General features: G+C 40.6%; 1 protein-coding gene across 2 annotated transcripts; it reads right to left on the bottom strand.

Annotated features, from left to right (window-relative positions):
- Positions 1-10,497: 10,497 nt before the first annotated feature.
- On the bottom strand, positions 10,498-24,535 carry dcxr (dicarbonyl/L-xylulose reductase). 2 transcript variants are annotated; one of them, XM_072558531.1, is made up of 8 exons: positions 24,356-24,533; positions 22,661-22,758; positions 22,057-22,211; positions 18,245-18,287; positions 15,664-15,763; positions 13,710-13,774; positions 11,913-12,030; positions 10,498-10,696 (listed from the first exon to the last, which is right to left on the bottom strand). In XM_072558531.1, the coding sequence occupies exons 1-8, from the start codon at positions 24,405-24,407 to the stop codon at positions 10,593-10,595; spliced, it is 735 nt and encodes a 244-aa protein (XP_072414632.1). In that variant the 5' UTR covers positions 24,408-24,533; the 3' UTR covers positions 10,498-10,592. The 2 variants fall into 2 exon arrangements, with proteins under 2 accessions (XP_072414632.1, XP_072414631.1); XM_072558530.1 differs by lacking the exon at positions 10,498-10,696 and adding an exon at positions 10,735-11,126 and having other exon boundaries at positions 24,356-24,535.

The following is a 24,535-nucleotide window of genomic DNA, read 5'->3' as shown; positions in this document are numbered from 1 at the left end:
ACTCCCTATTTCAAAACTCGTCTACCTCCTCTTCAAAATACTTTGTGATCTAGCTTCCATACTTCCCTAGGGTACAGAATTTCAGACATTTACTATCCTCAGAAGAAATACCTTGGTATCTCAGTTGAAAGGCATATCCCCTAGTTCAAGGTTCCCAGGAGTGCATACATCTCAATCCAACAAATGTCAATTGGGAATTGAGAAGATAGGAGTGAAGTTATGGATAGCCTGCTGGTCTGTCAGTCTGGAACATGTTTACATTTTGTAACTGGTGAGATCGAGGTGTTTGCACAGAATTAACATCTATCATAGCTGTACCAGAAATTCCAACAGCAGGAATTCAACCACTGGATACATGCCTCAAGGCATTCAAGGATCACACTTGCATCAAATAGGTTAATGGTTAAGAGGAGAAAATAGGCTTCATAACATGTGAGAATAATCATGGTGATCAACATCCCCACCACCACTTGTGTTCTGTATCATTTTATTAGCACATTGTGGGACACTGCACAAAGTGGCATCAGATCATTCAAAAAATACCCAATATCAATTCAATGGATGGAGAAGGAGATAATTTGTTACAGAAGGTTGATTCTGAAAACAATAGTGGGATCCTTACTATGGTGCCATAGGCAAAATGACTCAATAAAATTTGAACACTGCACTGGATGCTGAAGATAATGTATTGGCTTATTTTAAAATGGTTTAATTGTAATTAAAGGTTATCTTTGTATAATTGATTCGTGAAATAAACTGTGCCATATTTGATTAATGAATTATTGTTACTTGGTCGCACACTTAAAAATAGCAACCACTCACACCCAACAGTCCATGTTATGCTCGGAGTAAGTGGATCAGTTTTAGAGGCGGCACCTGTCATCTACAGTAAAAACAAAATGTGAAAAGTTTATTGAAAGTAGAACATTTCTGATGACACCTAGAGTGGAATGGATCATTTTATACCCAAGATGATTTAATGGGGAAAAAGGGTAGAAAAATGAAGAGGAATATACCTTTAGATGTAAGACTTCAAAATTAGAAAGTGGTCGAGGCAACAGAAAACTTTGGCTATTTTTCAAATCAATCCAGCATAGGAACTGCTTCACTGGGAATTATCTACTGACCAATGGAAAGGAAATTAAAGCTTAATTTGTTTGCAAATTTCATCACATACCAACAATAAGCATTATTGTGGAAGATTTAAATTAGCAAACAGTATATTAGGATATTTGTGATGAAATTGGAAACTCATCTTTTGCTCGGTGTTTATGATTGATAAAAAAAATTGTAGTACTGTTTGTTTAACCTGGTTCTATTTAACAAACTGAATCAAGTAGGTGACCTAAACATTGATTGGGGGATGTATTTGAGAAAGTAGTGATGTTGATAAGCATAATACAAGGTCAAATTAAGCACTTTTTTAAAAAAAGCCAAGAAGAGGATAAATAACTAAGCTATAATTGCATCAAAATGACAACATTATTGAGATTGACTGGAAGGAAAATGTGGCAAATACTCAATCAGCAGTAATAAATATTTAAATATGTCTAATTCAAGCACATGCCAAAGAGGAAACGTGCTACAATTTTGCATTGCATAGTTGAGTACTGAAGAAAGCAGTTAGATGAGAGAATAAATGCAGGAAATCTAACTAGTGTATAGGAAATCTATAGCAAGAACTCAGAACTTAAAAGGGACCAAGAAAATTAGTGATGGGCAATAAAACAGCTGTGGACACTAATCTAGATTAGTAAAAGTTGGCTGTAAAACTGAAAGATAAAAACAGGCAAACTTGTACTGATTGAAAGGAGGGCAGTTTTTAGACTGGATGGGCAGGGAGAGGTAGGTAATTAAAAGGTAGAGCAAAACATTCAAAGGAAGTTGACAAATTAATTGGACTTGGATACAAGCACTTAAAAATAGCTTTAAAGCAACCTACTTAATCTACCAGTGGAAGGAAATAATTCTGTAGTATATGCCACTTTATATTAGTTGATGTTTTGGTTTCTTTATTTACACTGACAGTAAGTTTGATATAGATCTTGTGACTAGATGTCAGCACTGAACTCTTAAAGCATATTTAGCCAATTGTTAGGAAGTCTATACTTAGTAATAAATTGAATTACACATTTTCAAAATGTATGAGCAAAATCTGAAGTCCAGCTGCTTCATTTACCATTACAAGAAGTCCCTGGCTAATGAATGAGTTCCATTTTTAAGGCTGTTAATAAGTCGAATTTGTATGTAAATCGGAACAGTTACACACAGTTCACATCTAGCATCAATTAGTCAAATGTCAGTCTTAGTATATATTTTACCGAAAACATCTTAAATGTAATAACAGTAATAAATGTAACTACAGTACAGTATTTATAATAGACAGTGTGCGTGTGTACAGTATAGGTATAAAAAACATTAAAAAGTTAAGAAATGTTTCTTTAATCATTATCTTTTCTATCTAAACAATTTAACACTTACTCTTGTTCACGTCAATGTCTTGCATACTGGAAGGAGCCTTAATTAATTGGATTTTGGGCCTGGTGCTGGAGAGAATGGACCTGCTACTGGAGAGTCAGGGTCTGTTTCTGCGACTGCAGAGTTGGGGGGTGTATGTCTGAAGTCAATTTCTTAAACATCAAGGGTGGCTTGAACAGAGCTTTTCTTTTCCTCATTATAAATGGCCTTGTAGCAGCTGAGTCCATCAGTAACTATCCGGTAAACTTTGGCGAACCTCTCTGCATTAGGATCTTGCTCCTCTAACTTTGCCATCTCTGTTACAATGCGACGAAAGGCCTCAGCTAACTCCTTCGTCAAAAATGTCTTGGGTTCTACGTCCCAGTCTTCTTCCTCAAATGCTATCATCTGTTGCCCCAGCTCCTTAAGGTCCTCATTTGTCAGTTCTTCAGCATGAGATTCAAGTCCAAGACATCATCTTCATTGATGTCTAACTGCAGTTAATTGCTATCAATATCAACCATAGCTGGCCTGGCTTCAGCAAGGTCCTCCGCTGCAAACTCTTCAAAAACATTTGCAAATTGAGGGTACAATTTTTTTTCAGACTGTTGGTATTCTTTACTTCCTCTCATGAACCTGCAATGTTTTTGGTGCCATCGTAGATGTTGCAATTTCTCCAGAACTCCTTTAAGGTCATTACACCATCTTGGGTTGCCCTGACTGCTTGTGAGAAGGTCCTATGTAAATAGTACGCCTTAAAAGGAGGCTATAATTCCCTGATCCATTGGCTGAACTAATGATGTGGTGTTGGGTGGTAAGAAGATGACCTTTACATTGGGGTGAAGGTCATCTAAAGTGCTTGGATGTCCAGGGGCGTTGTCAAGTACAAGGAGAACTTTGAAAGGAATCTGCTTAGACAAGCAAAAACATTCATCATCAGGAACCAAATCTTAAAGAGAGCTTTTGTTACCCAAGCTTTTGTGTTTACCTTCTAGATAACAAGGATTTAGGGAGGAATACACAAGCTTGCAATCCCCGAATACGTTACCACCAAGTAATAATGTTAGCCTATCCTTGGATGCCTTATGTCCTGGAGCAGTTTTTTTTCCTCTTGAAATATATGTCCTTCCAGGCATTGTTCTCCAAAATAAGCCAGTCTCATTTACATTAAATGTTTGCTCAGGCACATAAACTCCCTCCTTAATAATTTTATTCAATATTTCAGGAAACTACTAACATTGGCAATCGCTGCTTCACTTTGCACTTTAATATTGTGTAAATTTACCCTCCCTTTGAAATACCTGAACCAACCCCTGTTCGCAACAAATTCATTACAAGCACCTTCAGCTGCTGCACGTGCAGCTTTTAAAATCACTAAAAAGACTTTCAGTCTCTTCTTGCGCTAAGCCCACACATCACTGAATTTAATACACGCCGTGACATCGAACACTTCATCTGCCGCCTCCGAGCTAACTTTCACAAGCAGGACTCCTGCCCACCTTCCAAGGACCCCTTCGCCTGCCTCCAACACACTCTATCCACCTGGACACCCTATGCTGGCCTATTACCCGCCCTCGACCTCTTCATTTCCAACTTGCCGAGACATGAAACGCCTCAACCTGTCTACCCCCCTCCCTCACTCCAACCCCTCACCCTCACAACACGCAGCCCTCCACTCCCTCTGCTCCAATCCTGACCTCACCCTCAAGCCAGCAGATAAAGGGAGGGTGCAGTGGTAGGCTGGCACACTGACCTCTACCCCGCTGAAGCCAGATGCCAACTCGAGGACACCTCCTCCTACCACCCCCTTGATCATGACCCCACCCCCCCCATCACCAGGCGATATCCCACCCACAGTTTCCAACCTCATAGTCCGGGAACCCCTCACTGCCCGGTTCTACCTCCTTCCCAAGATCCACAAGCCTGATCACCCTGGCCGACCCAATGTCTCAGCATGCTCCTGCCCCACTGAACTCATCTCTACCTACCTCAACACTGTCCTATCCCCCCCAGTCTAGGAACTCCCCACATACATTCAAGACACCACCCGTGTCCTCCACCTCCTCCAAGACTTCCGTTTCCCCGGCCCCCAACGCCTCATCTTCACCGTGCATATCCAATCCCTCTACACCTCCATCCGCCATGACCAGGGCCTCCAAACTCTCAGTTTCTTCCTCTCCCGATGTCCCCAACAGCACCCTTCCGACACTCTCATTCGTTTAGCCGAACTGGTCCTCACCCTTAATTTCTCCTTCAAGCCCTCCCACTTGCTCCAGACCAAAGGGGTAGCCATGGGCACCCAAATGGGTCCTAGCTATGCCTGTCTCTTTGTTGGCTACATAGAATGTCCATCTTCCGTAGTTACACCAGCACCACTCCCCACCTCTTCCTCCGCTACATTGATGACTGCATTGGTGCCACCTCGTGCTCCTGCGAGGAGGTTGAGCAATTCATCAACTTTACCAACACATTCCACCCTGGACCTTAAAATTTACCACGACCATCTCTGCCACCTCCTTCCCTTTCCTGGACCTCTCCATCTCCATTAATGACAACCGACTTGACACATTTTTTACAAACCCACCGACTCCCACAGCTACCTGTATTACACCTCTTCCCACCCTACCGCCTTCAAAAATGCCATCCCGTAGTCCCAATTCCTCCACCTCTGCCATATCTGCTCCCAGGGGACCATTTCCACCACAGAACACACCAGCTGGCTTCCTTCTTTAGAGACCACAATTTCCCTTCCCACATGGCTAAGGCTGCCCTCCAACGCATCTCATCCACATCCCACCCCTCCAACCATAACAAGTACAAAACCCCCCTGGTGCTCACCTTCCACCCTACCAAACTTCATATAAACCAAATCATCCGCCGACATTTCCGCCACCTCCAAACAGACCCCACCACCAGGGCTATATTTCCCTCCCCACCCCTTTCCACCTTCTGCAAAGACCATTTCCTCAGTGACTACCTGGTCAGGTCCATGCCCCCCAACAACCCACCCTCTGTCCTGGCACCTTCCCCTGCCACCGCAGGAACTGTAAAACCTGCGCCCACACCTCCTCCCTCACCTCCAACCAAGGCCCTAAAGGAGCCTTCCACATCCAAAGTTTTACTTGCACATCCACTAATATCATTTATTGTATCCGTTGCTCCCGATGCAGTCTCCTCTACTTTGGCGAGACTGGGCGCCTCCTAGTAGAGCGCTTTAGGGAACATCTCTGGGACACCCGCACCAATCAACCACACCGCCCCGTGGCCCAACATTTCAACTCCCCCTCCCACTCAGCCGAGAATATGGAGGTCCTGGGCCTCCTTTACCGCCACTTCCACACCACCAGATGCCTGGAGGAAGAATGCCTTATCTTCCGCCTCGGAACACTTCAACCCCAGGGTATCAATGTGGACTTCACCAGTGTCCTCATTTCCCCTTCCCCACCTCCCCCCAGTTCCAAACTTCTAGCTCAGCACCATCCCCATGACCTGTCCTACGGGCTTCTTTTCCACCTATCCACTCCACCCTCCTCTCTGACCTATCACCTTCATCCCACCCCCATCCACTCACTGTAGTCTATGCTACTTTCTCCCCACCCTTCAGGCACTCTGCCTGTATTCCAGACAAAGGGCTGTTGCCCGAAACGTAGATTGTCCTGCTCCTCGGATGCTGCCTGAACTGCTGTGCTTTTCCAGCACATTGTACTCCAGAATCTGATTGCCAGCATCTGCAGTCATTGTTTTTATTACCTTGATGATTTAGATCCTCAACTCAAATCACCAATAGCCTTTCCATTTCAATAAATAAAGCACTGCATTGCTTAATGATAATTATCGCTTTCATTGGAACAGAGCCTTTTACATGCCCCATTACACTCCCCTTGTCCTTTATAATCATCCTGATCGTTGACCAACTGTAGCCAAACACTTCTCTAATGTTTGTTGGCATTTCACCTCTGATTGCTTTATTATTTCCACTTTTGTTTCCATTGTGATAGTTTTCTTTGTCTTTGATGTGTTACCATCACTTGCATCAGATTTACGCTTTGAAGCCATGGTGGAGGGCAAATACAAAGAATTTAAGTCAAAACATAACACGCACATTTACATGATCCAACTTAAAACAGCAAGGGCGTGGCGCTGTTCTCCCACAGGCTGACGAATCACTGAAAACTTGCACTGATTTGAGCATTGTGCTCAGTAAGGTAGCCCACCCACTTGTTAGTGCAAACCACTGTATGTAACTCAGATTGTTTAAAATAATAGGCTTTATGGAGGTCAGTTTGTGAGTACAAGCAGTCGTAAGGCAGGGACATCTGTATTTCTTTTAAATTCTCTGGTGAGCATTATTTTTACTAAACTATACAGCAAGATACAAGCAAAGTGTATTCCAAATACATGAAGATTATTACCTTGATGATTACCTAGAGTACCAAATATTTTAATCATGGTTTTGTAAAGTCAATTCATTTCCAATTTCTTATGCAGTTCTCCTAAGGTCACACTGCCACCTGGTGACTTCCCAAGCAAATCTACTGAAACAAATGGAATTGCTCAAAATACAGCAGTCAATCTTTCTTGTCTGCTGGAGAAGAGTGGTCATAATGATAATATGCACAGTAGATAGCAAGTAGAAACCATAATTATGTCAGCTGTAAGTTCAGTTCATAACACATCAACATCTGAATCAAAGTTACAAATCCTGTTGCAGCATTTAATCACAATAAACAAGATTGACACTCCAATGCACTGAAGAACTGTTGCATTCGCAGTTGCTGTTTCTTTTTGTTTAATGTTTCACTTAAGACCCTGTCTGGCTAATATTTATTCCTTGAATCAACACTACAAAACATTATCCAGTTATCACCACATCATTAATTTATCAATAAGCTCTTGTAAACAGCTGTCAGGTTTCTTGCATTACACAATTAATACTTAAAATGTTGTTATTGTAAAGCACATTGGAATATACAAATGCCAGTCTTTATTGCTGGAGATTTAAGTGTATGATACATCTCCAGTCTTCGCAATTGAACTTTAACCAAACTGAATGAGCAAAAGAGAAACTCAACAAGTCTGGCAACATCGTATAGAGATTGTTAACAGAGTCCCATAACGTCTCATTTTCACACCTATTTAATGCTGACAATAGAGGAGGAGAAGATATGTTTGGTGGTGGAAATGGCAGATGATGATCCCTTGAATGCAGTGATGATCCCTAGACCAGTGGGGTGAAAAAAGTGAGGACATGAGGAATCCCTACTATTGTTCTAGAGAGGAGGAGGAGGAGGAGAATGGATGAAAGCAGAAGTGTTTCAAATGGGATGGATACAGTTAAGGGCCATAATCAACCACAGCAAGGGGTGGGGGTAAATATTTGGTTGAGGAAAAGGTGGTCCAGTGGAAGGAGACATCAGAACAAGATGTGAAAGAGAGAAAAACTGCGAGAATGAAGTAGAATCCTTACTGGCCATAGTTGAGGAAGAATTGTAGTTAAGGGTAATTGTGACAGTTGGCAGACTTGTAATGGATGCTGGTTGACTGCCTGTCAAAATGGAAACAAAGAAATGCATTGTCAGAAGAAGAATCAAACGGTTTCTGATGCATTATGTCAGTTCCACAATTTTCAGTCTTCTGGCCCTAGTCTCCTCCCCTTCACCATGGATGGTATAATCCTTCTGTATGTCCAGTCAGGCTGGTCTGAAAACTCTGCACTTCATGGGGGCAAAAAGAGGCCTGAACAGTCTCAAACTACTACTATTCACTATCAGTGGCTGAGCTCTTTCCTCACTGAACAATTTCTCTTTTAGCTCATCTCACTTCCTCCAAGTCAAATATGCAGCTATGGGTATTCGCATATATCCCACCCACAGTTCTTTTTCCAATGCAATAACATTGATGCAGCTTCCCACCCTCATCTAGAACTGGAAAAATTCATCACTTTCTTCAAATTTCCATCCATCTGTCACTAACTGGCCCATCTCAGACATTTCTTGGACTGCTGTGTCCATTTCTATACTGTCCACCAACACCAATTTAAACCCATTGAGACTCACAGTTACCTTGACTACACTGTCACACTAGTTGCTGCAAGGATTCTGTTCCATTCTCCCAGTTTCTGCACATGACGCCTGGAGGAAGAGCACCTCATCTTCCACCTAGGAACCCTCCAACCATACAGGATGAATGTAGATTTCTCCAGCTTCCTCATTTCCCCTCCCCACCTTTTCTCAGTCCCAACCCCTGGATTCAGCACCACCCTCTTGATCTGCAATCTTCTTCCCGACCTCTCCCCCACCTCCTCTCCAGCCTATCACCCTCACCTCCTTCCACCTATCATATTCCCAGCACCCCTTCCCCCTACCTTTTATCTCAGCCCACCTGGCACACCAGCCTCATTCCTGAAGGGCTCATGCCCGAAACGCCGATTCTCCTGCTCCTCGGATGCTGCCTGACCTGCTGTGTTTTTCCAGCAACACATTTTTCAAACTCTGGTCTCCAGCATCTGCAGTCCTCACTTTCTCCCAGTTTCTCTGGGAGTTAGTCATATTTGTTCCAATGATGCCACCTTCCAGTGACTGCCTCCAACATAACCCCACCCATCTAAAAATCAAAGATCATCTTCCTTGCCAATCACCTCTCCCCCATTAGTGGTTGACATGACCCTCAGCTTTATCCAGCCTATTTCTGGCACTACTGCCCTCACTTCTTCCAATTTTATTGCTGCACAAATGCTGTCAGACCTGCCGAGTTTCTAATATTCCATTTGTTTCGGATTTCTGGCAAACACAGTATTTACGTTAATTTTTAAATGAAAGATGAAATGGACATTTATTCAATTTGTTGTAAATTCAGTGTGCCAGGTAGGTTTGTTATTAAAATTGTCACGTAATTTCAGCATCTGCAATTCTCAACTTTGTAAAAAGAAATTGTGCAGAATTTACTTACTCCTGACATTTAGGAACCTTAGAAATCATGTCATGCATACAACATTACTGCAGCTTTAAATACCATGTAGAGAGCAGTGACTTTCAGATTTGATTTGGTAGGTTTGTAGAACATTTTAACTTTAAAAAAACATCTTGGTTTTGGTCAGAAAGCACATACAGCTACTACTCCAGGTCAAACCTGGAATTTGATAGCTTTCAAAATTTCCTACTTATGATGCTTAAAAGAGACCAAGTATTTTACCTTAAACATGACAGCAAATGAAAGAATACAAAAATAAAAGCAATGACATTTACTACAGGAGGAAAGGGTGCTGACTGGTTGGCAAGTTGACTGTGCTGGCATGGAGAAATAACCCAGCCAACAGGGAACTATACAGAGCCCAAACTTATTGGTAATGAAAATGACAAAGCTGGAAACATACTCATTTGGTTTACAACAAATAGCTGCTAATGTATTAAACATATAAACTTCTTGTGAGCACAGAGGAGTCACATGATGAGATCAACTGGTAGTTTAGCTGTTAGCCCACTTAGTGTTGTTCAGCAAATTCAACAATTTCAGAACAATAGAGTTTGTTTTGAGTTTCTGCAAGGATGGGCTGGTTGAGTATAGTCTTTACTCTGCCAATGGAACAACCAAAAGGAACCTGTTGTTTGAGTAGGTCACCCAAGTAAATGGGACTTGTGGTCTATATACGCATTAAACCAGCACCAAAAAACTTTCCCCAGTTTAAAATCAAAATTTGACAAAAATGGTTGATCTCTAACAGAACAGCCAAAGCTCATAGGGTCATGACTATTGAACAAAGTTTGAAACCTCTTTCAGCAATTTTCTCCAAGGAAGGTTTTCTATAGTTTTGACTTTGAATGACCAATATGGGTCAGCATTAAAGAGGTTATTGATCAAGATCTGCTCTTTTGACACCTGAAATTACACTTCAAAAAAAGTAGCAAGGGAATCTCCACTCTCCCTACTAACAATTGCTACTGGTTGAAGATGGTAACAGTGGACTATAATCAAGGCATAAACTAGATTTGTGTGGATTATGTAATACAGCAGCTAATAAAATGAAGGACTTCACTGATGAGCTCATCTAATAAAAGGTTTTTAATGAACCAGCTATTACAAGACATCCTTAGCAACATTGTGAGGACTATTTTACCAATTTCACTAAAAAGACTAATTCATGAAGAAAGAAATCCTCCGTCCACAGGCAAAGTCACTCCATTTATCATTGCACTTCTGTCACTGAGGAGGAAAATTATTGCATTCACCACATCTTCTTCCTCTACAAAAAAAAAAACTAAAATTTAAAAATGGTACAGAAGAATCCAGAACATTTGTAGATAGTATAAAAATGAAAGTGACAAAACAAAACTGGTGCCAAATATTTCCATACAAACAAAAAAGAAGAGGCAGAATGAGCAGATGAGGAACTGATATCTGGCCCCTGTTGAGGAAAGTACCTAACTATGGTATAGCAGAAATGGCAAAGGCCCAGAGGGAAAAACATTCTGACCCCTTCCCAACATATGGGTTGGTGGTGGAAACGTGCCATTTCACTTCAATGCGCGCACACACACACACGTTTAAAAATCACTATGCATGAAATTTTATAAAACATTCAATACCTGAATATTCCCCTCTGTATAGGTATTAAGGTAATAAAAGGGACAGACTTTTGCTCATCATCTGCGAGTGAAATGCAAACTTCCTTCCTAGGATCAGTGAAACGTCAGGAATTGGTCTGGCAGAAAATATTTCCACAAAAGGGAACATTCTATTGAGATTCAATGACTGCAAATCCAAGATTGTTCATTTTAGTGTAGATGGTTATGTATGTTTGAGATGGACTTTTTTAAAAAAAAAGTTACCTGCCTATTGGCATTATTAGATTAAATTAGATTAGATTAGATTAGATTACTTACAGTGTGGAAACAGGCCCTTCGGCCCAACAAGTCCACACCGCCCCGCCGAAGCGCAACCCACCCATACCCCTACATCTACCCTTTACCTAACACTACGGGCAATTTTTAGTATGGCCAATTCACCTGACCTGCACATCTTTGGAGTGTGGGAGGAAACCGGAGCACCCGGAGGAAACCCACGCAGACACGGGGAGAATGTGCAAACTCCACACAGGGAGTCGCCTGAGGTGGGAATTGAACCCGGGTCTCTGGCGCTGTGAGGCAGCAGTGCTAACCACTGTGCCACCCATTATGCTCATGTTAGTTCATGAAATTCCAATACCTTTATAAAAAGAAATGAAATACAAGTTGATGCTTTAAAAATATATGCAGCAAGGCTATTTTTATGGTAATGAAATAGTAAGAGTAGCAACATGAAAGTCAATAAACAACCAAGTACAAAATATATAATAAAATAGTTACGCAGCAGAATGGCAGCTGTGGACAAAAGTTATTTCATTATAGTCAATTAATGAAAAGTGTGGACGTTCCCCCCCCACATTATTGAGAGAAATCCAGAAGTACTTGCTCATTCACCTGCAAACCTATGCAATGGGATACGAGACAACATTCCTGCTGCTTTTGCTGGGTCACTCCATCCAATCCGACCCATTGCAGTCATCACTACGGTGGGATTTATTGCATTCGCTCGGATCTGAGAAAGTTAAAAAAAAAATTCTTTGACTGTTGTGCTTATTTGGAGTCAAAGGCAGTCAAAATACTTCTGGATTTCATAACATCTTAGAATTCCAGAAACCAATTTACATTGAAATTCATAGCCATTACAGGAGATGGACTAGCCAGAGAGAGGAGAACTAAATCAATTCACAATGTTATATTAAAAAGTGAAAAATTACTGCAATTTACTAATAATTTCCCATACTATATTAAAACACAAATTGTTTCTCACTTCAGGAAGAGGCTGTTGAGCACCCTCTTGTGGGCAAGTGTAAAATTGTTACATATCTAAAAGTAGATGTACAGTATTTGATTAGAAATATTAAAGCATCAGGTGCTTTTGAAGAATCAACAGTAGTACTGAAATAATAAGTAATGTGAATGAACCAGTTCCCAATCTCAATTGTGGGCACTGATATTTAGAATTGTGCTACCACAGACAAATCCAGTTTAACTTCATACAATTTTTTGTCTCAAGTACCATACTAGCTCGATAGCCTACAACATTCAGCCATTCCCAATTGAATTCTACAGATATCTTTTCCATGATCAGAGGACATGATTTTGGTGTTTTTTAGGCACAAAGACATACTGAAAGCCGAAGCATCAAATTGTAACGAAAAGAAATCAGTAACGTTCAAGAGAACAAACATGTTCACTAGTTCTCAAGATAGAGAACACTGGCTTCTGGAATTCTCCCAAAGTCAAAATTGCATCTGAAAGTAATCTTTTAAGAAAACAAAAATCTAAAAACAAAAAGCAGAACACTTGCAGGAGTGTGAGATGCTAGCATTTTGTTGTGGGTGCAGTTTAAAAGCTTTAAGAAAGCAATTCTTCTTAAAGAGCAAAACATCTTAAAAAGCACTTTCATAGAAGTGTATGAAATGAAATTGTTTATATTCATGTTGTGATATGACACTACGTTACATTACTTTAACTCCTGCTAACATTAATACCCAAAAGTGTTGGAGATGCTGAATCTATACATTAGTAAACCTGCTGCAACAATGATACTCATTGGGAATTAAAGCTTTCTGCATCTTATTAAGCAGACCAGAACTATATTTAGGACATGAAACACTTGCTGTTTGCAGCATTGGGGGCCAGTATTAATCAAGAGGGAAATTTGAATAACGATTTACATTTTGTGGTTTAGCAAAGTAAAAGAAAAAGTTTTAGCAGCAAAAATATAGCATTTCTAAATCAGTTTATTATTTCACACTTTGTATTTGATCTTTTCAGTATAAATTAGATGAAAAAGTCCTACAAATATTTATTGAATACCAGCTGAGACTAGGAGAGGGGAAAGCAACTTTGTAGTAATCAGGTTTTTCCAGCATGGTCTGTGAAATGCAGTTTATCTGCTGCTGATATTAATAAAGGACTCACTCCTCATCTCCCATTCAGGATGTCCCCAGTATTGTTAGACTTCTGTTGAATGCTTTGGACAACTGCCACCTCTATCCTCAGACCACTGAATATTGCTCCAATAGAAGAGGTCCAAAATCAAGCTGATCAATAAAAAGATCAGACTGAAGGTCAATGCTGTTAAGGCGTTCTATTTGTATGAAAAGACATTTACAAAAACCCCTTTTTGGAAGGCTAAACTATGGAATCTAAAAAGTCAGCTAGTAGTTTGCATCTGTCAATGCCTACCTTGTGTGGTCCCAACTCAAGTGCCATCACTTTTGTTAACATGTCCACAGCTCCTTTTGAGGCACCTTTAAAACAGCAAGGGTTAAAAAAATACATTTAAAGAGGCAACTCATTCTCCTAAGGGCATCTTTCATTAAAAGATGCCACTATATCAATTATTAATTGTATATTAGAGTGTTGAGGCAGTGCACAACATCAGCAAAGATATCCTTCAGAGGATTTTATTCCACACACACACACACACACAGGATCAGTTGGTTTTCAGGGAGGGGGAAGGGTGAGGAGAGAGCTGAGTGGTGGTCAGTTAACCATGGAACACTTTAACAACTAAAATTCAAAAAAATGAGGTCCCTTACTATTGAATGCACTTTAGAAGTGCAAAAAAACTTTGGACTTCAGTGGAGGAAGCAACGGTTGTCTCATTAAAAAAAGAAAAATCAGAGGACAAAAAAGGAGCAGAAGTACATACATTATTTCTTCAGATTAATTAAATATGCAGAGACTTACTGGCTTCATTACAACAATTTTTACTCCCTTTGAAACACTTATTTACTGAAGCAAGGGGAGGGAAAGAGAAGAGAAAAGATGTCAACAGCTTCAAGAAAATTAAACTTCTGGCAGAGAGAATTGCAGGCAGGTATAAAAAGAGTTAATTAAATCAAGCTGCATTTATTGATCTGAAAGCAAGGTTTTCAATTAAGCAGCTGCCAATTCATTACACAGTCACATACTTTGATTAAATCATCTGTCATTTCAAGTGTCAGCTTGCCTCATTTGGTAGCATTCACAATCCAAAAAGGAACTTCTGCAATCAAGTCCCATTCAAAGACAAGTACAATATCAAGGCAGACGTAACACAAAAGTACCCTTGCCACTGAGGCATTTATTTCAACAGACAAAAAAAAGAGATCACAAGCACTTCACAAACTAAACAAAGAGGCATGAAAAATAAAAAGTTCACTTTCCCCAAAAAAAATTTAAAAAAAGCAGGCAGTTCCCCAGAGTAGTGGGAAATTAAAGCATTCACGGCTGGTGTTAAATACAGTGGTGGCATGGGATTTTGACGTTTCAAAAAAGTCAAGTGGGGAACCAGTCTTTGGTTTGGAATATGAATAGTCTGCCAAATTGAACTCCCAAATTCCACTATTTAAAAGAAAATAATATCAATTTATTCTTTAACTCTCAAAGTGAACAATAAACAACTGTCCATGACTCAAAACCCCTCTTTCTCTTAACTGCTGAATATCTGCCTCCAATTATACTGTTCCAATAAAACACAAAATTATAGACTTAATTTCAAAGCCATACAGCAGTTATCATTTCTGGTGTCTTTCTTCTTCCAGCTAAAGATCTCTCTGGGTTGTCATCTGTCTTTTACTGCGAATGTTTCATAGGGAAAAGGTACCTTTGATAGAGAGTGCGTTTCAATCTCTTTGGGTCTCTCTCTCAATAGTAATTACTGATTTTCAAAATGCCTGCTTTTTTTTTAAAATATCCCAACATCGGATCGTCTCATTGGTTTGATGTTGGCAAAACAATAAATACAAACTAATGGGGCATAACTTAAACTAATTGGTTAAATTTGAAATGTCGTCAAAACAGCAACCAACGCAGATATCCATTTCACAGCCAAATGTTACTTATTTTCAATTTTACAGAGTATACTCTAAGACTGATCTAGTCATGACTCGGGTGTTATGAGCTCAGTGCAGAGCAGCATTCACTCTCTTAAAAGGTACAGTACATGGCTTAAACTTCATAACATGCACTGGAGATTTTTCCTAATAAAAAGTTCAGGCTCATTACAAAAAAAAAAGAGAGAGTTTTGCAATATCCCAAGATGTGCATCTGCATAAACTGCCACAAATTATGACTTACTGTGCTGCCAATTTCAAAATAATGCACAAAAGATTCAGCTCAGAAAAAGATAGGTAAAGCAAGGGATGGCACTCACAGTATACAGCATGATCTCTCAAAGCACACTTGGATGCCTGGCTGGAGATATTCACAATAGAACCACCTTCTCCACGACACATCATCCCCTTTGCAATTATCTTTTGAAAACAAAAAGAAAAACTTCAACTACCTCTGAAAATTCTGAGTGCGCTGAAGTAGCAATCTGCAGAAGTCGTGCAGAAATATCACGTGTTAGGAGACATGGAGTGCAGATGGTATAGTACCATTGAATAAAATATGCTACACAGTGGCATCATAACAAATTAGGTTTATCCTGGGGACTCCCTGGTCACTCATGGCTTATAATGAGATGAGACATGCAAAGTAGGGTCCCTCCCATCACCTAGCCAGCCTGCACAGCTCAAAACAGTTTCAAAAGCAAGAATTTGCAGCATATCTTCAGCTTAGTTAGAGAAGATTCACTTCATTTCTAAATAGAGGCCAAATTCAAATTTAGCTCAAGGTGCAAAAAGGATACACCTGGAAAATGCAAGGTTAGCGTGCAGGTGCATCTGGCAGATAGGAAATCAAATGCAATGTTAACATTCATTTCAAGGAGGTCTCAAATACAAGAGCAGAGGTGTAATGCTGAGGCTGTGCAAGGCTCTGGTCAGACCACATTTGGAGTATTTTAGTTACAAGGAGAAGGCAGGAGAATGGGAGTTGAAAAACATAGTTGCCATGAATGAATGGTGGAGCAGACTTGATGGGCCAAATGGCTTAATTCTAGAGTCAGAGTCAGATGTGCAGCACAGAAACAAACCTTTTGGTTCAATTTGTCCATGCCAACCAGATATCCCAATCCAATCTAGTTCCACCTGCCAGCACCTGGCCCATAACCCTCCCATTCAGATGCCTTTTAAGTGTTGCAATTGTACCAGCCTCCACCACTTCCTCCAGCAGCTCATTCTATGCACGTACCACCCTGTGTGAAAAAGTTGCCCCTTAGATCTCATCTTTCCCCTCTCACCCTAAACCTATGTCTTCTGGTTCTAGACTTCCCCACCCCAGGGAAAAGACTTCATCTATTTATCCTATCCATGCCCCTCATGATTTTATAAGCCACTATAAAAAGGTCACCCCTCAGCCTCCAACGCTCCAGGGAAAACAGCCCCAGCCTATTCAACCTCTCCCTATAGCTCAAATCCTCCAACCCTGGCAACATCCTTGTAAATCTTTTCTGAACCCTTTCAATCTCTAAGTTTCACAACATCTTTCATCAAGATTTTGATTAGCACTAGTTCAGAGATAAGATGATCTTCGTTTATCTCCGCTGCAGCAACTAGGAGGAAGAAAAAAAAACTCCAAATGAACTGCAGTTTCTGCAAATCAGAGACAGAAACAGACATTGCTGGAAAAGTTCAGCAAGTCTGATTTCTGTCCACAGATACTGCCAGAGTTAATGTTTCAGATCAAGTGACTCTGAGGAAGGGTCACTCAACCCAAAACATTAACTCTTGATTTCTCTCCAAATATGTTGCCAGACCTGCTGAGCTTTTCCAACAATTTCTGTTTTCATTGCAGCAGTCAAAAAATTAGTTTAGCTTCTCAACTCTGGCTAGGATCTAGTAACACTTGTGTTAAGTGGTTTAGATAAAGACAGAATGAGGCTTTACTGAAGCCCTGCAGAGAATTCCCTGATACCCACTGTTCAAGTACACAGAAGGAATGGCCCCAGTCCTGGACATCAGGCAGCAGCCACTGCCTGTGGCATCACAGTCCAGTAAAGCCAACAACAAACAAAGATAAAGCCAACTAAACAGAGTCATAGCTGCAAAACACAAAAATGGACCTTTCGGGCCAACACATCCATACCCACCAAGTTTCCAAACTAAACTAGACACACTTGTCTACATTTGGTCCATATCCCTCAAAACATGCTTAGCAAGGCCAAGAAATAGTGTTCTATGATAAACTATTTAGAGTGTGGTGATGGAGGGTTCTGCAAGTCACTGAAGAAATTGCAATTTTGCAAAGTTTTTCTACTCTTTACAAAAAGGGCAGAAAACCATGGGCTTCAATTTCTTAATGTGCCCTATTGGAAGATAAGGCACTTCATTAACAAAACAAAAAAAGCCAATATTCTTTTGGAAGTTAACATGCATACCATCTATTCCTCATGGAGGGCGTCTACATCAGTGTACCAAAGGCTGAGCAAAAATGTTTGGGGTGACACTATAGGACTCAAATGATTGCAGTGGTGCAGATTACCCAATCAGCAATATCAGTGTTAAAGCAACAATGAACAGCTTCACTAGTAAAGTATAATTTACCCAAGATTCAAAACCCTGCTTACTTAACAGGCAAGTCTTGCTAGTTCTCTGTTGGAAATCTCAATGGAAGTACTATATGCAGGTCCTGTTGCAACTTGAGGCACATGCTCCACAATAGCATTTCAGCCCATTCTAAATCTCTGGTATCATCCTCAACATAAGCACAAACTTTCAGCTGCCTATTCCCTACTGCCTTAACCAGAGGGATACTTTGTTTTTAAAAAAATAACCAATTGAAAATATACCCTTTTTCCAAGAGAATTGACACCTTTAAATAAAAGCTGAATCCAGTCTTCAAAATCTTACCTGTGCAACATGCATTAGCGCTTTCACATTAACATCAAACACTCTGAAAATCAGATACAGAAAAGGATAAAGTTAAATAGAATGGTCCTAAAATTAGAAAACAGGTTAGCTGATAGTTTTATCCTTCTGCAATAGGCTACCCAGCTCTATAGAGATTGCCCAGTTCACAATCCCTGGTGTTGGATCAGAATTTTGGACGTCAACAGGCTTCATTCCAATGAACCTTATCAAACACCTTGTTAAAGTCATTTAGACAGCATGGACACCAATGCTTTCAGGATGCAAGTTTCCATTGCAGCCTCTGGACCTCTACATCCAGATGTTCCAGTCAACTCTGGAAGAACTGAATGCCTTGCTGGCCCTTGTCTTTCACATCCATCAATAGAACTGACTCCCTGCAATCGATCCAAACACCAGCATCATTTATCCACACACCGAGGAATGAAATACATAAAGAGTACTCCCTGCAAGAATACCAATCACTTTCTGTTCATGTGCCACATGTTTCACTCAATGATCATTTGAGTTTTGGAGCAAAGCTCTTGCATCTACCTTCACTTAAGCAGATGCCTCAGCTGCCTCCTTTCTTGCCCACAAGAACTGAAAGCACTGAACGCTCAAAGAGAAAGATGTTGGGCATCCTCCTCTCTGCTGATTCCTGATTCAACATCTTCAGCCAAGTGACTTTTACACACCCAGAGCTGGGCTCTGGAGTGGTTACCCTTGGTTCAATATTCTCTCTTTTCCCCTTCTTCCCATAACAAGATACTTCTCAGATACAAGAAGAGAGAAATTCTGCGTATTGTATAGCCAGTTGGAAAGCTTTGACATTTGGCCAACCGAGACAATGCAAACCCAGTGAAACAATCCATAGGGACATTGAAACAACTCTCAGATAGGCACATGGATGATAGCAAAATAAAGAAAGAGAGTGTGTAGGTTAGCTTGACCTTATAGTAGGGTAAAAGGTCAGCAGAGGGCCAAAGGGCCTGTACTGTGCTGCACTGTTCTATGTTCTAACCCAGTTGTCCCTTTCACCCATTTTACCCTACAGGTGTAATTTCCCCTGTACCCCGTTTTTAATTTTAGCAGTTGGCCAACAACCAATATGTACATATTTTATTTAGTGCTGACAAGGTTACCCACAGTCTATGCCTCAAAAAAAAAACTGCACAGCTGCTCAAGAACACAGACGTAATCACCAAGGACAGTGAGGCAGTTAGGGCCATCCATTTTTCAAAACAAAAACAAAAGACAGTTTCGACAACAGCAACTACAAAAGAAATTTCCCTGCTGTCAGCTACTGGAAAATTCACAAGAATTCTCCTCAAAACATCATCTCCTAGTGGATGAAGAGCTCCTTCAGAAATCTCAATACAGCTTCTTTGCTAAGGGGCAAAAGGGAAAATGATATTCCCTTCACAGCAACGTAAGGAGCTACATCAAACCTCATAAGTGGCTTTTTTGGACTTCAAAGACCTTTAACATTGTCAACTATAGGAGGAGATTATGGAATGTCCTCCTCCATTTCAGTGCTGTCTACCACCTGCTCCAGGATAACATACAAGGCCATTGATGGACCCCAGACCCAATTCTGGGTGAAGTGAAGCAGTGTCATTGCACTAACACACTTCTTAATCTTCCTTTTTGCAAAGATCCAGCTCACCCTCAGAGAGAGACTGGAAACAGAAGAAAAACCTTCAAGGACACCGTCAAAAGTTTTCTCCCAAGAAAAATGCAACATCAGACACCTGGGACGCCCTAGCTCAAGGCAGTCTGAAAACCCATCACTGCATGACAAGCTGAAAGCAAGTATTGACAGAAAAGGTGCACTGCCAAGCAGGACATCTTTCTCTCCCAAGTCTCTATCACCTACTCACCTAGTGAGCGAGACAGGAGGTCATGCATGAGACTCTTCAGTCATTTAGGATCAAGGCATCCTCAACTACAAGGGACTGCCCAAGCGGAGCAACCCGAAATGAAAGCTACCCTGGCCCCACAATTCTAACCACTCCAAGCATGGCCTGCCTTTCCAACGCACCCTATCAATTTCCTCTGCCTGTAATTACTTCCAGCTTTTTGCTGAAATTTGAATTGACATCTTCTTCCTTAGTAAACAACGTGTTCCAGCCTTGTCCTTCATCGGTAAGCAAATCACTTCTGCTTTTAAAAGCAGCTCCGAACAGACTATTACCCACAAACTATTTACATGCTGGTAGAGAAAGGTTTTGTTTAAAAATATATGTTAACTGCCATTATTTTCAGGATCACTATGTTGGACCTCATTTTGCCTTCGTGGGCTATTTGGTATTGTTCATGCTTAAACTCGCCAGGCAACATCATATTCTATGTGCCTCATCACCCAAGGTGACTTGAGTTTGCTTCCCTAACCTAAATTGCCCATAGGCTCAAGGACATGTGGCTTAGCCAAGAGAAATGCAAGGTTACAGGGATAGGGTGGGCTGGGAGGGGTTTGGCAGGTTCCTCTTCAGGCAGGCAGTGCAGACTTGATGGACTGAATGGCCTGCTTCCACACCACAGGGATTATAGGATTCTTTGCTCCCTTGAAATGCATCTAAAATATCTCCTTTAGAGATCACTTTTCCTTAGTTTTACCGGTCAACCTCTGCTTCCATTGTACTCTTATATTGGATCGCTCATCACATTTAAAAGTGCACAGGAAGGGGACAAATTTCAATTATTCCTTGCTCTTCCTCTTAAGTAAAATCAAAACCTTCTTACACAATGATCAATGATGATAGAAGTATTGCCCTACAAGTGCTTTGACCATGCAGCCTATTTCTTTCATCACATCCAGATCCCACAATGCTCTCTTTAGTTGGACCAAAAATGCACTGGTCAAAAAAAAAAGTCCTCCTGAGCATATTTCAGAACTTCCTTCCCCTCCTCCCATTAACATTATCCAAATCTTAGATTAAAAGTCCCTCCAATATTATCACTATAGACCTAGTGCATTTGAGAGTTCCCAGTAGATTTTCTCCTCCTATTTCTCAGAATTTGGAGGCCTGTAAAATACTCGCAAATAGCATGATGTGTGGTCTTTACTCTTCAACTAACCAAACGTATTGTTCCTCTTTCCAATACTAATTCATTGCCACATAGCGCAGTGGAGGCCAGGACATTAAATGACTTCAGGGTAGGGATTGATAAGTTCTTGATCTCGCAAGGAACTAAAGGGATACGGGGAGGGTGCAGGTAAGTGGAGGTGAAATACCCATCAGCCATGATTAAATGGCTGAGTGGACTCAATGGGCTGAATGGTCTTACTTCCACTCCTATGTCTTATGGTCTTAATAATAGTGTCCTCCTGAAAAAAAAAATCAGTATTACAACCCCACCTCTATATTGCTGAATAGAGATGTTTAGCCAGTTCCTTCTCATTTAAAATCATATGTTCCTACATGGATATTAATGCTCAAGCATATCTTAAAGAGTTCTCCACCTTGTCAACAAAAAAGTCTTAAAAATGATTACAAACAGGCAATTCATATATGAAAAAAAACTCCGGTTTTGCTCATAATGAGCATACTGCTTTTGTTTTCTTAATTGGGTTCAAATTCACCACAGAGCACCTGTTCTCACCATGGAACCTTTTATTGAAAAAGTAAGGAAATATAAAGCCACCTATTTACGTAATTTAGGTAAATGCACACACAGCTTTAATGCAAGAATTCCCAAGACAATTTAAAAATGCATACTAGGTTTTTGCTTAATTGCAAGGGTAAAATGGACAAGTATTGTTCCTAAGCAAAAAAAAACCTCAGTCAAATTTTTACAATATCTTTACATACTTATCAAATGCATCCTCTGTGACACTTAGGAAGGGCTGCAAAACGGCAACTGCAGCATTGTTCACTAAAAGGTCTATACGGCCTACATCCTTCAGAGCATTTTCGGTGGCTTCCCAGTTACTGATGTCCACACAAATAGTCAACATCTTAGGGCACTGAAAGGTTAAAAAATCCTCATTATGTATAGGTAAGCTCATTTAGGAGGTTCACTGAAGAGAGATCAAGTGATTAACCATCTACAGAATAAAAACTGGTGCAAAATTGATTTAACTAAACAAATCAAATTCTAGAAATCTTAAAGGTCAGATAAGATCAGTTGAGAGATCCATTCAACAAAGGATCTTGATGTGAAATGTTAACTTTGTTTTCTTCTTTACAGATTCTGCCTGACCCATTTCATACTTGAGAAATTTTTATTTTTATTTCCGACATCTGCCTACTTGTACTTCCAGTTAACTTCAATACTTTAAAAGAACACTAAAAAGTGAAGACATGATAATCTAACTTGAAGATCTAACATGAAGAATGATTTTGTCCAGCAGTACTGGAAACCTGTTCACGTTGAAAAGTCCGTGCAATGTCTTTACAGCACATTTTTACATACCTCCTGAACAAGGCTATCCAAATCAGATTGTGTCCTGCTTAACGCAATAACTTCTGCACCACATTCTAGTAGGGCCTTAGCAGTGGCTCTTCCAATGCCTGTAACCAACATTATTAGCACAAAATAAAGAACAAAAAATTTTGGATCTAATCCCCAACACACACCTCATCCTTCATCCCACACCACCACAATCTTCATCACTACCTGATCCATTCCCCAGGATTGTAATCACAGATCAGATGATCATTTAATCCAAACATTACTTAATTTCTGCTGAAATTGTTGTACTGAAAGTCACATTTGTACACCACACATTGTTAGAGTCAGATAACTTTTTCAAAAAATGTTGGCATTGAATGTTTGATTGGTTAAAAAGTATGCTACCAATCAATTGTTATTATTTAGTGAAATAGAATAATCAATAAAATTCCCCTACACAACAGATTGGAACATCCTTGTACAATACAGTACTACAGACAGACAATATCCTCCTTTCCAACCTCACCCAAAAGAAAGGCTTATGGAATTAAAACTAGAACCCAGACCCAGAGTCCAAAAGGGATGGTGGAACTGGACTTTCAGCTTCAAAAAAAAAGATGACAGTGCATGAAATTTTTGAAAAGGATATTATTTAAAATGCTCAACTTAACTATTGGCACAAGAAACATGGATATTCAGCAATAAATGCAGCTTCAGGATTAATAAAGAAATCCTTCACAAAAAGAACAATTGTATAGTGGAATTAACTCCTGAATTCATATGTGGAGGCAAAACTATTGGAAAATTTAACTGAACTCTGCAGGAAGGACACAATTTTTATGAATGCAAAATTTAAGGTCAGAAATACACCTCATTAGTCAAACAACAAGGGGGAGGGGTGGAGAAAGAGAAAAGTGATAATTCAGTTTGATCTTGTTGACTAAAGTTCACAGCTTAACCAGAATGCTTATTTCTGGTAATATTTTACTTGGGAGCAGAATCCTGCTGATCTCAGTATTTCTGGGTTTAAAAGATCTTGCAGTATCAGGGCACAAGTCAGCCTATTTGGAGGCGGGGAAGAGGTTATCCAAGAGTGAAAAGTGGTATCGTCAGAAATGAGTTTTTTTTTAGAAATAACCGAGTTCATCAAGGTGATGAAGAGGAGGCACAGGGAGCAGGCACATCCATACCTGCAAGCCTCAGAGATAGATTAGCTGGAAGGCCTTCCTTTACTAAAAAGGCGGCTTTTTAAGTATCAACTTCTTACCTACAGTAACATATCACAAAACCTGACCCCCGAGAAACACACACAAAGTGTAAGTAGCCAAAAGCTAAGCCCAACGAGCACCACGAGGCGTGCAGTGAGTGACAGACAAAATAGTCGTAAAATATTCTGGAGTCTGGGGTCAAGGTTATTACACACAGCAACCAACGGCGAAGCGATTAAAACCGTGAACATTCAATAGGCCACAATAAGGAGGAGGTGAGATTACACAAACAGCACAACAGATTCCAACAGTGCTCCCCCAAGTTTCCTTTGTTTTGAAAGGTTAGTGTATTAGTGAGGGCGTCTCTGCTAAACAGGGAAAAGTAGAAAGAAGTCATTGTTGCTTTTTAACGGATTCAGTGCAGGTTAGTTTGAGAGGGAGAGGGGCAGTTCAGAGTCCACAAGGGGACTGCGCTGTTGCAGCAGAGGGCCGACACCCCGCTCTTTACCTTTCCCAGCGCCCGTAACCAGCGCTCGTTTATGGGCGAGAGTCTGCTCCATCCTCCAAGGGTGCAGCTCAGAGGGGAACGCTGACTGAGTGAGTGAGTAGCCCCAACCCCGTACGATCACGGGAAACACGGAATGCTCCAGCTGACTCCGCCACTTGGTGTAGACTCTGCAGCGATTTA

This window comes from Chiloscyllium punctatum, chromosome 39, assembly GCF_047496795.1.
Source record: "Chiloscyllium punctatum isolate Juve2018m chromosome 39, sChiPun1.3, whole genome shotgun sequence".
NCBI lineage: Eukaryota > Metazoa > Chordata > Chondrichthyes > Orectolobiformes > Hemiscylliidae > Chiloscyllium > Chiloscyllium punctatum.
Note: the sequence above shows the minus strand (reverse complement) of the source record. Positions and strands in the feature narration are given on the sequence as shown.

Bases quoted from the DNA above. Each gene is read 5' to 3' on its own strand.
- dcxr (XM_072558531.1), bottom strand. From the start codon at position 24,407: ATGGAGCAGACTCTCGCCCATAAACGAGCGCTGGTTACGGGCGCTGGG. The intron at 22,759-24,355 runs GTAAAGAGCGGG...TGTTGGTTACAG, and splicing joins GGTTACGGGCGCTGGGAAAG to GCATTGGAAGAGCCACTGCT. The intron at 12,031-13,709 runs GTAGGCATTGAC...TAACTTTCTCAG, and splicing joins TTGAGTTGGGACCACACAAG to ATCCGAGCGAATGCAATAAA.